A 16,005-nucleotide genomic window follows, 5' to 3' on the forward strand; every position below is an offset into this window, starting at 1 on the left:
CTATATTGTGTCCAGACTTTTCAAAATAAAGTTTAATAAAAAAAGCTATGCCAGTTTTAAGAGAATTTGTATTTGGAGAAAAAAATTATAAGCTCCTAGAAGTAATAAAGTTTTAAATTTGTAATAAGAAAGGATTTTATATTAGAATGTGGTTTCCTTATCTCACTCAAGATAAATATAAGGCCGTTGGGTGTTTGAATCAAACGACCATTGACAAATTTAATCCTGTAAAAACAATAAACTCAACTGGCTTTGTTTCTTAAAGGTCAGAATTGGCTTAATAAACTTAATTTTTCCCTTTCCTTTTTCCTAAAAGTAGCCATGCTACTTAGCTCTGCGTGAATGAACCAATGAAATTTTGCGTTTCCACAGAAGAGTTAATTTCATGGCAAAACTAGGACAGAAAACAAATTTTGTGTAGAACAAAACTGAATTTAATTAATGAATTTTTCTAAGAAAAAAATGTTCATGAAATAGATTATAGTGATTTAGGAACCAAAAAAAATTCAGCTCATCATATAAACTTTAATAATTCAAAACAAGGAAAAAATGCTTTAGATTAAGCACCAAAATCTGGTTTCTTGGATAGTTGATATTAAAAAAAAAAAAACACTGAGAATCTAGACTTATTTGAAAAGATAAATAAATAGAATCTGCTAAGTGGTTGGTATAAACAGATTACGTATTACTGAGATATCGACTATGTAGTTTAAGTTGTGAACTAACTCAAGGACGACTTGTGAGTTAAGTCACTCCTTAAATGATTATGGGAGAAATAAATCACGTAATAGTCTGCATATACACATACCAATTCTTGAAGCTCTCTTTAAAAAGTGGGAACAAAAAAGAAAAGACCTACATGGTCTCAAAAGGTCATGTTCCTTCTTTTATTTGTCAAATAAAAGGCATTACATTTAAAATATAAAAAATGTACCTGAAAAATGTTCCTAGTACAGACTAAAAATCATGGTATAATATTTAACAAGCCTAATTGACAAACTAAACATGGGGCATTCCAACTTATATCCCCTTGTAAGAAGTTCTGACTTCCAAGTTAAAAAAAAAAAATACAGATTTTTTTTTTTTGGTAAGAAATCACACATTCTCAGTAACTCAGTTTTGTTGGACCCCAAAGTACAATTTTTGTAATAAATAAATATTGGGTTGTATCTATATCTTAGGATTATTTAAGATAGAACATAATCCTAGTTATAGTACAGGAAAGGCCATTAAGCATAAAATTGTTAAGATAGTGGCAAAGGACACAAAAACACTTCAAAATTGGCATTCGTTCCCCACTCACATTAAAGTGCTAAAATTTAAGTTAATTAATAGCTGTAGGGCATTTTGATTCATTTGTTCCTTAAATTTCTGATGTTATAATCACAAGACAGCTGGAAAAAATATGTGCTTTAAGGCAATAACTGAAATGCAGAAAAAGAGAAAGATTATTATTATTATTCATAAACTACTGGACACATTATAATAATTAAAGAAATGAAGGCTCCCATTTATAAAATCATCTCCCCCTCCCCCCACTCCCTTCTTGCTCTGGCTACCACAGTAGATAAATCACTTTATTAACAGCAAGGAACTACATTAATTCATTTAAATTAGGATGACGTGTCAGATTTGGTTAATCATTTTGTTCAGAGTGTGATTAATGTTACAGAAAATGGAAAAATTGAGAGAGATATTATTTAACTTTGTTCCTACCCATTTTGCTGCATTGCTTTTCAGCAAGAAAGACCAACAATGTAAGACTCGTGTCCTTGTTAGGTACAAGACTACAGCTCGCTGTGTCAAATGGATGGAGTCTAAACGTATACAGTACACATTTTAAAGCAGAATCGGAGAGTTTGTGTGCAACCTAAGCTGGCTAAACCTCAAGTTCACAATGCCCTTTACATTTACCATGAGCTGGCAGGTCCTAGAGTCAGAGAGAGTGCACTGGTGATGAGAACAAAGTATCTTTAATACAGTGTTTAACACTTTCCATTAAGTTTCAAAATTGAGATTTTTAGGATAAATTTGGGATAGACGAGACTGAAAGTTACCTAGAATCAGCAGCTCATACAACTATTTCTTAATACCAAACTTTCTATGAAGATCTACCAAGTAAGACAAACTGCCTTGGTAGCCAGTAGTGTCTTTTTCCACTCAGAAAATGTAAAACATTTTAAAATTGGAAGGAGCTAAATGTGATCTTTGAGGTAAGCCACTCTGTGGTAGCAGCTACAAGGATGGAAATCTTGCAGGAATGACTGACTAACATCACACCAAGGCATCTGACTAGGACTGGAGGGGCCTAGGAGCATGGAGAAGAGGTTGTGCCTATGGGCTCTGAAAGTGCCAAAAGATTTAAGAAACATTTATGGAAACTTTTGCAAGGTAAAAGTAACGAATTATTCTCTAGTCTGTGCCTTGCTACAAACCTCTCCCATTCCCAAAATAAAACAAGTTTAGCTTTTTTGAAAGCTCATGTGGGGAAACACAAACTGGTAATGCCCATTCTCCCATTCTTTTATACTGTACTTAAATTACACAAGTAGAAATGTTATGCTTATTAATAGTTTAATGTATGAAGGAAACATCCAGATTTCTGAATATGAAGGTACATATCTCACATTAATTTAAGTCTACATAAAGTAGAGCCTCTATACTGACATATTGAAATTTACTTTCTGCTTAGCCATTTCTGTTATGTAAACAATTGTACATTTATTTGCCATTCTAAAACTTCAGGATCAAGTTTACATAATTTTGCTAAATTTCCGTGTTTGCTCAGAAGCAGTTTACAGTACTAAAACCAACCAGCCAAAGAACAGCTTCAACAGAAAGTCATGTCCAAGGGCAGGGCAGGGACAGGACTGGGGTGAAGGGAGAGAAGGAAAGAAAAAAAGAAAAGAAGAAAGAATGCTAACTAAGGTGAAATGTAGGGTGGTGGGGAATGGGCGGTCACAAATGTTCACAGAAAAAAGGTCAGTTAGTAAGATCTTCTGCAAAAAGCCTACACGCTTCAGTCAAGCACATCAGTAGAATGATTTGGGAACATAAAAATTATTTCGGCCACTTGTGATTTCCTCTGAATGAAAAGGAATCTGTAGGCTAACAAGTTGATCCCAATCAGCCAAGCTGGTTCATATGTACGCTGTTCAGATGAGGTGCCCAAGTTCCAGTCCACACCTGAGGAATTAAAGTATGTGACACTGAATTAGAAAATGCTAAAGTATTACGTATTCTCAGCATCTTAGGAAACAACAAATAGACTCACCCCCACTCCCCAATTCACCATGTGGGAACGAATGGGTAAATCAAACATACTCATCTTCCCAAACCTTCCTGTCTTCAAAACATCCTTATTTCTGTCAAAGGCACCACCAACCTGCTATGTCTTCCAAGTTCACGATCTTGGCATTCTCCCAGATTCTCATTCTCCTTCCACCTAAGTTCAGGCCCTCTTCGTATCGCCTAACGTCCCCTGCCAGCCATCCACCATTCTACTGTCAGTCATTTTCCGTAAGGGCAGATTCAGCTACATCCCTTCTCTACTCAATAACCTCCAGTGGTTTGGTTCCCTATTGCCTTTAAGAAAACAAACTCCTGTCTGGCCCTTTACAACCTGCCACTGATCGATCAATCTTCTTGGGCTCCATGGACACTGGATCCTGTCTCACTCGGTGATCCTGCCAAAATGGCCCCCTCTATGCCTCATCCATAACCCTCCAGCTTCTACCTCCATACCTTTGCAGGGGCCACCCCCCTAAACCTGGAATGTTCTCTCTCCTCATATTCATGTCAGAAAATCCCTCTCTTGCTTCATAATGCAGCTTATGCACCACCATCTACATGAAGCCTTTCTCCCTCATTCCCTGCAACTGCTAGTGGCCTTCCCCTACTAGGAACCTACACTGGGATCTACACATTTTTTACAGAAAGAGCACACAATTTCTCTTGTGGATATTGTGACCTAATACATATATTTACTTTTATTCAGCGGGGGTACATTGCTTTGAATATACTAACACTTTCCTCCTTCCCTATCTTTCTGTCAAGTCCTACATGCATACATGAAGATGTCATCAAGAATATTCACACGGTTAATCAATTTTGTTTTCTATGTTATCTGCTCAATCTTACCGTTTGAGGGCCATTATTTTCTGTAGAGTTTGAAACCATCTTTATCAGTGAGTTCCAAGAGGGGTCAGCAGCATGAGGACCATTAAATATGGGCCCTCCAGCACTATCTGGGATAGGTGCTACTGGAGGGATCATTGCATTCCCATAGACAGAAAAGGGCATACCCTTGGGAGAAAGAAAAGGGAAAGCATATTTAGATAACATTCATGCCCATAAACAAACACTCAAGAGTCATTTTCAAATTGTAATATCAGTTTGTTCAATTCGGTAAGTAAGCCGGGTAACATGAATTTCACAGTCACATACTTTATCACTTCAGCGCCAGATGTGACAATATGTGACCGTCACAAATAGTCACAACAAACTCCAAGCTTATATATGACTTCATAACATGACATCACGTTGCTCAAAAGAATCAAATTTTTTACAAACTGATACAAAAATGAATTGTCCAATATCCATAGGATCACTGTCAGAAGTGTTAAAAGGTTAAATTTAACATTTAAAAATTAAATGGCTATTCCCTCTTAAATGAAAATTACCCCAACTTTAGGAAAGTCCATGTATCCTGCGGGAACATGCTGATGGAATGTACCAGAAGGAGCTACAATTCCTGTACTATCTCGCTCCATTGCTTGATGCTGTGAAAACACTCCTGGATCAGACATTGGCCTATGAATCATATGGTTTCCCATTCCACTATGACACCAGTCTACTTTGTCTGAAGAAAAAAACAGAGATCCAAAAAATAAATATGCTTAAACAATATAAAAAGAATCTCAAGGAAAAGATTGAATGTCTGATTTTAAAAAACAAAATTATGTGACACATTTTGTTCCATGGTTTGCCATAGCCCAAGAAGTCACAACTCCCTTCTGGTGACCAACGCTACATAAAGAAGCTGCATGAGGAGAAGACTCAGTCCACAGCTGAGACCACAGCCAAAAGTTTCCCAGTTTTGCAGAACACTCCAGAGACAAAAATTCAATAGCATACCCCAAAAAACCCCATGCCATCTCCTTACCATTATGAGGCAGGTGGAACTTACTTAAGTAATGAAAAATTTCTATGCAGCTCTTTTTCTATATTAAGTTTTGACTTATCACGGTAAAGAGCAGGACCCAGGTTTAATATATGTGCATCTTCTAGGCAGCCATGGATACAGCAGTTATGTATTAAATACATGATAATCAGCAGTAGAAGTAAGAGATAGAAAAAGCTTGCTTAAAAATCAAGAGAGCTCATAGATTAGTTAATAAATAAATAGTAAATGAATAGTTTCATATGCCTTCAGGATCTGATGGAATGAACACTTGGAATTCCTTGGTAGAACATGATTCTTTTTAGACACAGCTATTTAGAATACCACGTCAATTACAAAGCTAAGAACAACTCATCAAGTAAATAGTAAAGTCAGAAAAAAATATCTAATTTTTAAAAAACAGACCTTAGGAAAGGTAAAATACCATATGACTATCCTCATACAGAATACATTTCATTTCACAAAGCAGGACAGACAAAACTGCATACCTTGATTGCCACCTATCCCTTCAAAGGACCAGATGCCACTATGGCCTACGGGGGTGGCCAAGTTACTCCCAATAACAGATGGAGTGGAAGTTCCAGTTTGTCTAATACGGGCAGAGCGTTCTGTCCCAATTGGAACGGGAACTTTTCTGTCCTGACAGACACTGCTGGCTTTCTCTGCCCCCAAAGATACCGCTGATGGGGCAGGAGATGGTGCTCTTACTCCAGAGGATACAGACTGAGCAGGAGAATCTGCAGAGAAGTTATTGAAAAAGTGATGTGTTCTTTTCTCCTAAAATAGTACTCATTTTAAAGCCATAAATTGTGCACGATAATACAAATAACGTTAAAATGGATATAATCAATTGCTAATATTTACATGAAGTTTCCAAATTTTTAATCCTTATTTTATAGCTGAGTAATAAGAGGCAAAAAGAGCGAAGTGAAGACCCCACTGTAAATGGCAAGGGCGAGGCAAGCTCAAGTCTTTCTTATGACAACAAAGCACAGTTTTCTTTGGTTGCCATTTATTATGATACCATCAAATATGTGACATTTTTACACCTCAATGTCACTATCTAAAATACAGTTCCAATCTCCATGTCACTCTTTACGTGTATGAAATATAGAATAAGGACACAATCAAACAGTACAGAACATGATGAAACTCAATGAAGACTTTTGTATTAAGAGGAAACTAAACACATCAACCGGTACCTGTGAAGGCAAGGCACCTTCACCCAGAGGAGGGGGAAGCAGGTCCTCAAGAGTTACAGAGCCTACGTGTATGGCAGAGGTGTGACCCCCTGAATCTACTACTCTGGAGTTCTGAGGATAGCCCTCTTATGCCTCCCACTGCCCTTCATGATTTACTTACCATACAGAAATTTAGCAAGCTCAATTTCTGGCACAGTTAATTTCTGTATCACAGAATGACTGATTCTTCCAGTATACTAGAATACCAGACTACATATCCTAGAAGCAGTTTAGGTTTTTTTTAAGGGAATTGAGATTACACAAGTAATCAGAATGTCAGTTCTTAAGTATGAAAAATTATGATTGGCTAACTAGAAGCCCAACTGATTGTTCCTGGAAATATATCACAAATTGCAGCTGTAACTAAAATAAATTATACAAGTAAAATACCTACATTGTAAAAAAGAATCAACAAAAATATTAAGTGAAAAGTGCCACGGTGGTATTCTGGGCTATAAAATGCCCCAAGTTCTTTTTAGCATTTTAGCAAGTAAGGGACATTTTTGGAATTTCTTCTAATTCCACAGTATTTCAGTACAATACGAAATAAAGTAATATCCTTAAAAATACTGCTGGCATTATAGGGCTTTAGAAATATTTTAAAAATCTAGGTTAAACTAATATTGGATGAAATTATGGCACCATTACAATAAAAATATAATTAGACTTAAGAGACATCCAAAGGAAGTATATTCAAAATTCCCCTTCTTATGGAATCCTGTTGTTTTCAACTTCTCATCTATCTTCTAAGGTACAAACAACTCACCATTTGATGCTGATGAACATGGAGTCAATAAACTAAGTGGGGAAAAATGTTGTCTGTTAAAGTTAGCAGCTGTAGGTGGTCCTCCAAGGGGTGCCCCAGGTGCATACATTTGCCCTCCAGAAAGGTTTGAGGCAAAGTTACTCAAATGTGTAGAGGAAGGTGTTACAGAAGCATAAGGGGAGTCTATATTGACAATACCTAAAGAAGACAATTACAAAATACCAGATCATTCTTGGATAAAGTGTGCAGTTATGATTAGACAATCCTAAAGCTGTAAAGACTACAAAATAAACTGAGGTGATGATTCCAGATCATCTAACAATTCCTTATTTTCTTTAACACCTGTCTCTGTCCCTTTTCCTTTCATAGGGAAAAGGAAACCGTCATTAATTTTCAAGAGAAAAAATTCTATATTTTATTTCAGTTGTACAGGAAGTAAAATAAAATAGTTCAGTGTTCTAAAATATTTTTAAGGTCACATTCTCCTGACTACCTCCTCATGCTCCCCTAATCCCCCCCAAAAAAGAGAAGAGTAAAAGAATTAACTTAGCTTTCTAAAAATAAATGGCCAGGTTACTTCCACAGGGCAATACATAAATAACATTGAAGGCACAAGTGAGACACTCAGGTAATAGGAAGCCAAGGTTTCAGGGGAACAAAACAAATTGGAAAATTCAGATAGAAATGTCGAAGTAACCATCCTAAAGGGGAAATCACTAGAGATGCTTCCAAAGCACTAAAAATTAAAATACTGAATTTGTAGTTACACCTTGAATTTTATTAGATTTTCCCTTAGGTCTTTCCTCACTTTTTGGCTTGCATTTACAGTAGAAATGTAACTTCCATGTGTTACCATAGTCTCTCACTGATACTTTACATGCAGCTTTGAAGGAACACCTTCCTACTTTAACTGGTGTTTCTTCTCAACCTTCCCCTCCCACAAAATATAAACAAGCCTAATTTTCTTTCAAGACTTGCTCCTTCCTCTGAATGACAATCTTTTATTGTCTTTAAAATACAGTCCCAATTGTCACCTTCTTATTAAAGTTGAATTGACTTCACAAAGTTGCAAAAAATTACAGTTATTGTGAAACTGAATTTTTTTAAAAGTTCCTATTACATGGGCAAAGGATAATTTTTAAAAATCTAACATCTCACAATTTACAAGTAACAATATTGGAAGGTAAGATTTACCTGCTACATAGTTTCACATGTTTTAAAAAATATTTTAGGCACAGTCAGACCTGCACTTATTTGAAGATAGACTGTGATAAAGAAAGAGACAGATGGGGAATGGGGGTAGCCATCATCCTATATACACATATACATACATACATTACATACATACATACATACATACATACATATATATTAATCCAGTATTAGAATTATCAACTTGCGGGGGCAGCTAGGTGGCGCAGTGGATACAGCACCACACCTGGAGTCAGGAAGACCTGAGTTCAAATCTGGTCTCAGACCAGACACTTGACACTTACTAGCTGTGTGACTCTGGGCAAATCACTTAACCCCAATTGCCTCAAAAAAAAAAAAAAATAAAAATAAATGAGAATTATCAACTTGCTACTTAGATGTTTTCTGGATTAGTTAAAAAAGATGAAAATTTTGTATTCTGTCATTTTGGGGTTATATGTATATGTTATGTTCTGACGTAAATGAATTATTTGTGATGGCCAATTTGTGGAATGTTCTATCTGCATACCGGTATTTAAAACACCTGGAGTCATTGGTTAAAACAAGCAATTAATATTATTAGCCATATTCGTTTACTTTGTCTTGACCTCACTCAATGCATTCTGCTCAAGCTTTGAAGAAAAGCAGTCCCCCTCTCCAAAGTCCCACCACTGTGCAAAGGGGGGGAAAAAATGTCAAAGACAATTTCAGTCCAAAATGCATACGTGCATTGGTGCTGAATGACATCTATTTAATGGTGTAGATCAGCTTTTGTTGCTTCGAACACTCGTCCTATCAGTTACTGGAACACAATTTTTAAAACAAAATTCATCAATCAAGAATAAATTAGTTTTCGTGAGAAGCCAATTATAATGGAAAAACCTTCGTTAATTCTTTTGAATAAAAATAAAAGCAGAATTTGGGGCCATTAATTTATTAACCACCACTAACAATTTTCTTCTTTTGGAGAAAGGATGGTATAAAAGCCTGGCAAAGAAAATTAGTTTGCATGGATATTAGGAGAAATTGTCATTGGAGCATTAAGAAATGCAAAAGAGTTCTAAACAACCACCAAAAAATATATGACTGACACAGACATATAAAGGGGGTAAAAGGACACAGCAACATACAACACAGATTAATTCCAACGACCTGAACACAAAAAGTTGTAAGCCACTATGAAATCAAAGGTTTCTCAAGAGATACAGAACATTAACCAACATAAGGCAACAGGAGGTATCACGTCACAGGAAGGTCACGACAAACTCACCTGAGGGACTTGGAGCAGGCCTTTGCAACGGTGGTCGGAAGCCTGGTGCTTTGGAGGTGTCGGACTGATGCAAGGAATCTGAATTTGGCAAATAGGACGACTTTCCTGACAGCATGGATTCCGGTGTTGACTGAGATGAAACCACAGAGCCTCCCCAGAAGGCATGGGCAGAAGTGGGACTGTTTTCAAACAATGTGCTAAAGGGCCCAAATGGTAAGGGTGCACTGAAATTGGGGGCCATGGATTTACTTGCTGGATGTGCTGAATTCTGAGAAGCACTTTGTGCACTTAAGGTCGAAGGGAGCTGGACAGAAGAGGGAACACTGTGGGGTCTCTTAATATGATTGACATTGAGGACTGCAACAGATGAACTCTGCAAGGGTACTGGATTTTTGTGAGCCGGAGCTGCGGCGTGAGGTGGAGGCCTGATCGCGGGCAGCTCCATCTTGGGAGCAGGCTGTGAAGACCCCATCTGTGCCTGAGGAATGGGGTAGGTGCCCGGGGCAGGAGGCGGCAGTACCACTGGGGCAGAACTCGTCGTTGCTAACGGAGGTGCAGTCATTCTCACTTCGGGTGGAGGAACCTGAGACGGCGGTGGCGGCGGTGGCAGAGGTGGTCGTGGGTCCGGAGCAGCAGCCCCAGGAGGCGGCTGGGGAGCAGGATGCCCTGCAGAACTCCCCACGGAACTGGCGCCATTTGGTTGTCGACTGCTGGTCGCTTCTACTACTGGCGGACTGCCAGCTTCCTGGTCACAGGAGGGGATCCCTTTGTTGGGAGAGGATGCTACACAATCAGAAGGGCTACTTCTAGAAACGCCTCCCGGCTGAGCTGGGGGGGACGGGGAGGACGGGGATGACAGGGGGTAGTGTTCTTTGGCAGTAGGTAGAGGATAGGTGGCGTTGGTGGGCGCGGTGCTGCTGTTGCTGGCTGTGGTCGTGACTGTGGTCGTGGTGGCGTTGGAGGTCTTCACCACGGTGACAAAGAGCTGCCTTCTGACCGAAGGGGAGCTCGGGCTGCCGTTTGCGGAGGTGCCGGGCCCCGTCGCCGTGGACGCACTGGTGGTCGCTGCGGCAGCAGACGTGAAAGAACCTGCGGGGTTCACCTGAGAACCGCTGCTGTGTTGCTGACTGCTGTGGCGAGGCACCGCGTGAGGCTTGGGCGAGTTAGGAGCTCGGGCTGGGCTCAGAGGCCTGACAGGAAAGGGACCCCAAGTGGACTGCGCTGGTGGGAAAGTCCCTCCAAAGTGGGTCATGGGCAGCCTAGGTGGGCGGATTTGCTGGAAAGTCTGAGCTGCAAGCAGGGCGTGTGCAAACTGGGGTGGGGGGTAGGCAATGGGCAGCGAGACGGGGAAACCCGGCCTCACGTTGCTGACAGGGTTCTTAATGGTTTTGTGAGCGGAGGCAGAGGAGAGCGCGGGCACGGCCAGGGCGGGCGCGGTCTGCGAGGCGGACGACAGGGCCACCGTGGTCATTTTAATCCCCATCAAGGAGCTGTTAGCAGCAGTCGTGGCAGGGGCCGAAGACCCAGTTTTGGAATTCACCGAGGAGCTTTTCAAACGATTCTTTGGAATAAGCTCATCGATTTCTTTGTCTGGATCCTTGATCAGAGCATTGATCAATTGTGTTGCTTGCCTTGTTGACTCTGTGCCACCCCTATTACAAGAAAGTCAAGAGACAAAATCAGGTCCCACATTTCTGATTAGCTTCATCTCTACAGATAGAAAGCGAGTGGTTTAACACAAGATAACCAGACCAAAAAGATAATTCCATCACCGGAACGTTCTACAGATAAATGAAATTGTAGCGGTGCAGTGTGTGCAGAATTACTAGGGTACAGAATTATCAGTGGACAGTAATTCTGCAAAGTTCATGTCTAAGTGGGGTTCGTCTTGGAATACACTTTCCCACAGAAACAATGTCATAAGTACTGGGTAGGTTCCCAATGAGGGCCACAAAGTCTTATATTAAGGCTGCTGGAACAGGAGGAAAGAAAAAAAATTAAAAACAAGCGTGTAACAAGATGCATTAACAACAACAAAAACTACAATCAAAGTGAATGTAATTGTTTTTTCCGTCTACACCCTAATCCATACACTATTACTTATTAACCATGACCAGAGGTGTTTTTGGTTCACAAACGAAAGGAAAAGAAGAGAATGGTGGTTTTGCAAGAGACTGTCCAGGGGTTCATGGGACAGGAGTCTACTAGAAAAAGAATGAGGAAGATTCATGTCCACCTGAGAAAAACTGGCTAAACGAGTTTTAACAGTGAGCAGCACTACTATCTCCCTACACTGCTGGTCAAATCTAGTAAGGTCCACAGTGAGGATGATAACTCTAGGAGAGAGGCAACCCATCCCTACACAAAAGGCTTTAACCAAGTCGAGTTTTTCTCTAACTCAGGAAGTGACTGTGCTCAACCTGATTACATAAGTGCAATCATCTACTTGAAAGAAAGATCTCTTGTATTAATCATATTAAATAACCAGATCAATCGTCTCCTGATGTTGATGATTATTTGCTGGGTTTCAAATGGGAAAAGTTTCCATTTACTATATATCTGAGGCCTCTACAAGGTAGTTTAAAAGGAATACTTCTGATTTTGGTTTAAGTAAAGCATGGGGAAGGTAGCAGGGGGAATGATGGGAACCCTTCTGAAGGTACCTAGCAAAAAGGGAGGGTCTTCTCCTCATTTCACATCTCACTGACATCTCCTAGGATCTTTTCCTTCACACCTATCTCACAAGAAAAACCGAATCTTCTCCTTCACACAGCAAACCCCTCTATGTGCCCCTTGGATTCCCACCTTCCCATCTGCTCCAGCAGATTCACCCCAACTTTCTCCGATCTTCAGTTTCTCTTTCTCTGCTGGCCAGGTCTCCCTATTGTTCAAGAAACCCTCTGTGGCCTTACCATTCCTACTCCTCTATTCTTCTCCCCTGTCCTTTCCTATCAATCTGTTCTAAACTCTCTGATATCATTCAACAAAAACTTCTCTCTCTAAAGTCACCAAAGATCTCTGAGCGGCCAAATCTAATGGTCCTTTTCTCCCCCAATCCTAATGACTCTTGATCAATCCACCCCAAGTGACATTCTGAGCAACTTGTTGATTCGGACACTGCCCTCTGGGTTTTCAGGACACTGCTCTCTCTTGGATCTCCTTTTAAGAATCTTAAGGCATCATATTCTCATCCTCCTTTATTGGCACTTTATCCATGTAAATAACTGTGGGTGTTCCTTGTTCTGTTTTCTCTCAACAACATTTCACTTGATGATATCATAGTTCCCCTGGGTTCAATTATCTTTATACAGATGATCCTTGACACACCCACACACACCCCTGCCCAGTCTATCTCATCACCAACTGTCTCCTGGACATTTCAAACTGGATATCCTGCAGGCATTCTCAAATTCAACTAGCCAAAACAGAATGTAAAACATACCCCTTTTCTGAATTTCGCTATTACTACAAAGGACACCAACATCCTTCCAGTTACCCACATTCCCAATCTCAGTGTTACCCTCAATGCCTCACTCTCACTGAACCTACATACACAATCAGTGGCTAAACTTTGTCCTTTTGATCTTCATAGTATGCATCCCCTTCTTTCTACTCACTACTATAGTCCAAACTCTTACCACCTCTCACTTGGACTACTGAAATAGCATTTTATTTCAACCATGTACCTCGGGTCTCTCACCACACTAAACCACACAGCTCACAAAGTGATTTTCTGCCTCTTAGAATCTGTGGCATCCTTCAAGACTATGCAAAACATATCACCTCTATCCAGGAAGCCTTTTTTCCAATAGTAGAGACTTCCAGATAGTAGAGACTTTATCTGCTATAAAGTTACCTGCTAATTATTCTGCATATACCTCATTATTTCCTCCTCTACGCGAATGTAAATTCCAAGAGGGCAGGGAGCATGATTTTGCTTTACTTTGCATTTTCAGTGCTTAGAAAAGTGTCCAGCATATAGTAGGGACTTAATCAATGCTTACTGATAAATGGATTGAATCCAGAAGTTTTGTGGTCTCACAGTCAGAACTCTATAAATCAAGAGGATACAGTCAATGATGAATCTAATCACTGAGAGAGAGGTGGCTAAGGGGTCTGTTCTAAATCAGATGATTTAAAGACAATGTATAAAAACATTAAATACCAACAAAAGCATGTAGGTCCTTAATGATTAAATGACTGGCAACTACCTGAAAGTATTCAGAATTGATAAAAATCAGAGAAATGCAAATTAAAACAACTGTGAAGTATGACCTTTCACTTAACCACATTAGCAAAACAGGAAAAAGATGTGCTTATATACTTTGACACACCAATTCCACTACTATGTTTATATCCTAAGCAGCTGATCAATATGGAGAAGATTCATTTACACAAACATATCGAGAGCAGCACTATTTAAAACAGTAAAAATCTATGAACAAACTAGATACCTAACGGCTATGGGTAGCTTAAATTTTAGCATACAGAAGTTATGGAATGTTAGCGCTCCTTAAAGGAACAAAAAACACGAAAGAAAAACTGGAAAGACTTACAAGAGGTAACGCAGAGTGAACAAAACAGATCCAAAAAATAAATATTCATACTGACTACAACTATGTAAAGCAAGATAACATTAAACGACAAGAAGATTCAGGCCAAATACAATGGTAACACTGGTACTACCTTGTTAAAGTTAAAGCATGTTTTCCTTTCTCTTAAATGGTGAATCAGAAAGAATGTACAGAAGCAATGCATCTGTTCATACTTAGTCACAGATACTTCCGTGTTACTTTCAGGGAGTATATTTGGTTTTGGGATGTTCGTGGTTTTTTTTGTTCCATTAAAACAAAATTTACCAAACATGAAAAACTTAATAAATCCCTGACATTTTATACATAGAGCACAATCGTTATTTTTAATGATAACACATCAACGATCAGTTCTATCAACAGAGATGCTGATGTTTCCAGTGGACTGGCCTGGCAGCCGATGCCTTATGGCTACCTTAAAGTACAGTTTCCTAACTTTGCACCGTGGACCCCCTTCAGCAATTTGTTAAAGCCTAAAGATCTTTTCTCAAAATCACATTGTAAACAATTGAAGGAAATCCTGAATTAGAAGTTAGGGAAAATAAAGCTGTAATTTTCTTCCCATTCAAGTTATGAACTCTACCAGTTCCTCAAAGGAAGAACTGACATAAACAGAGAAAGGTAATGCCCAGCTGTTAATGTAATGACCATCTCCATGAGAGGCAGGTGGTCACATAAGTAACACAGGCAAACTGAACTATAAAAATTCAGGAGAGATCACTGAGGACTTATAAATGCAGAAAAAGTAACCTGGAAAAAGTATGGTTCCCTCTGCATTTTGAATGATGTGGAGGATTCGGAGAAGCAAAAAAGAAGAGAGCATTCTTGAAGGTGTTTTTTGTTTTTAGGTGGGTTTGCTGTTGTTCTTTTAAGGGGTGGGGTAGTCATGGTGGTAGGAAGGGAGAAGCAGGCACAAGACAGGTGTGCAGAAGGGATAGGCTAGCCTGTTTCAAGCAAAAGCTTTATGTCTTTGAAACGGAATAGCGTTGGAGAGCCAAATGGGATTCCAAATTTTACAGATGAGGAAGAGTGGCCGTGACGTTCCACAGGACCCATCTCTGGCTATGGCACAGCTGATGATGGTTGTTCTCATGATCTGGTGATCTCGTCACCAAACCATTTTGTCCTGGTGTTGGACTAGTCATAGACACCCCTGGATCTCAGCTTCCTTCCTCATCTGCAAAATTAGGGCCTGGGCATAAAGACACTTTACAGTCCCTTGCTAGCCACCCTGCAATTTCATCATCTACTTCTGAGACATTAAGGTTCCGCTCAAAACCCTCCTGAACATTTCATCTGTTCCTGCCTTGGCTGACTGGATTGCAGTTCCCCCTGAGCTGACCCTCCCCAGGCAGCTGAATATGTCTTATTCCTGCTTTGTCTGTCTAAATCTAACTTCCGTTGAAACCATTAACCCTTTCCTAAACTCACCAGTTAACAGCAAATCTCTGAAATGCACCTTTCTTCCCCGTGTCATTCATTAGGTATCACTCTATTACCTTCTAGATGTAACAATGTCAATTCTTCATGCTTACATGCCCCAGTTCCCTATGACTCACAGATACCTGTAACCACCTCCCTCCCACTCCTTGAACACAATGCTATTCACATTGTGATGTGTCCAATTGTGTTGGTGTCCAATAAATGCCTACCAAATTGGAACAAATTTAAAACATTAAAATATTATTTTAGCAAGCATTTTCTTTCAAAAAGGCACATATGATTGTCAAAAGAATGTGGAAGCATCGAGAAGTTTTAAGAAA

At 39.5% G+C, this 16,005-nt stretch overlaps 1 protein-coding gene across 6 annotated transcripts in view; it reads right to left on the reverse strand.

Annotated features, from left to right (window-relative positions):
• Positions 1-865: 865 nt before the first annotated feature.
• The window catches only part of ANKRD17 (ankyrin repeat domain 17), a 115,919-nt gene continuing 100,779 nt past the window's right edge, over positions 866-16,005 (reverse strand). For 4 of the 6 annotated variants that reach the window (XM_027854593.1, XM_027854592.1, XM_027854597.1 and 1 more), the window contains 6 exons: positions 9,651-11,302; positions 7,190-7,387; positions 5,671-5,919; positions 4,683-4,861; positions 4,141-4,305; positions 866-3,186 (listed from right to left, as the gene is read on the reverse strand). In XM_027854593.1, coding sequence (XP_027710394.1) covers positions 3,127-3,186; positions 4,141-4,305; positions 4,683-4,861; positions 5,671-5,919; positions 7,190-7,387; positions 9,651-11,302 — 2,503 coding nt within the window. In that variant the 3' untranslated portion in view covers positions 866-3,126. The remainder of the gene's footprint in view (positions 3,187-4,140; positions 4,306-4,682; positions 4,862-5,670; positions 5,920-7,189; positions 7,388-9,650; positions 11,303-16,005) is intronic. The other 2 variants (XM_027854598.1, XM_027854594.1) reach the window with 1 other exon arrangement.

Source organism: Vombatus ursinus, unplaced genomic scaffold (genome assembly GCF_900497805.2).
Source record: "Vombatus ursinus unplaced genomic scaffold, bare-nosed wombat genome assembly UNPS02010461.1, whole genome shotgun sequence".
Lineage (NCBI taxonomy): Eukaryota > Metazoa > Chordata > Mammalia > Diprotodontia > Vombatidae > Vombatus > Vombatus ursinus.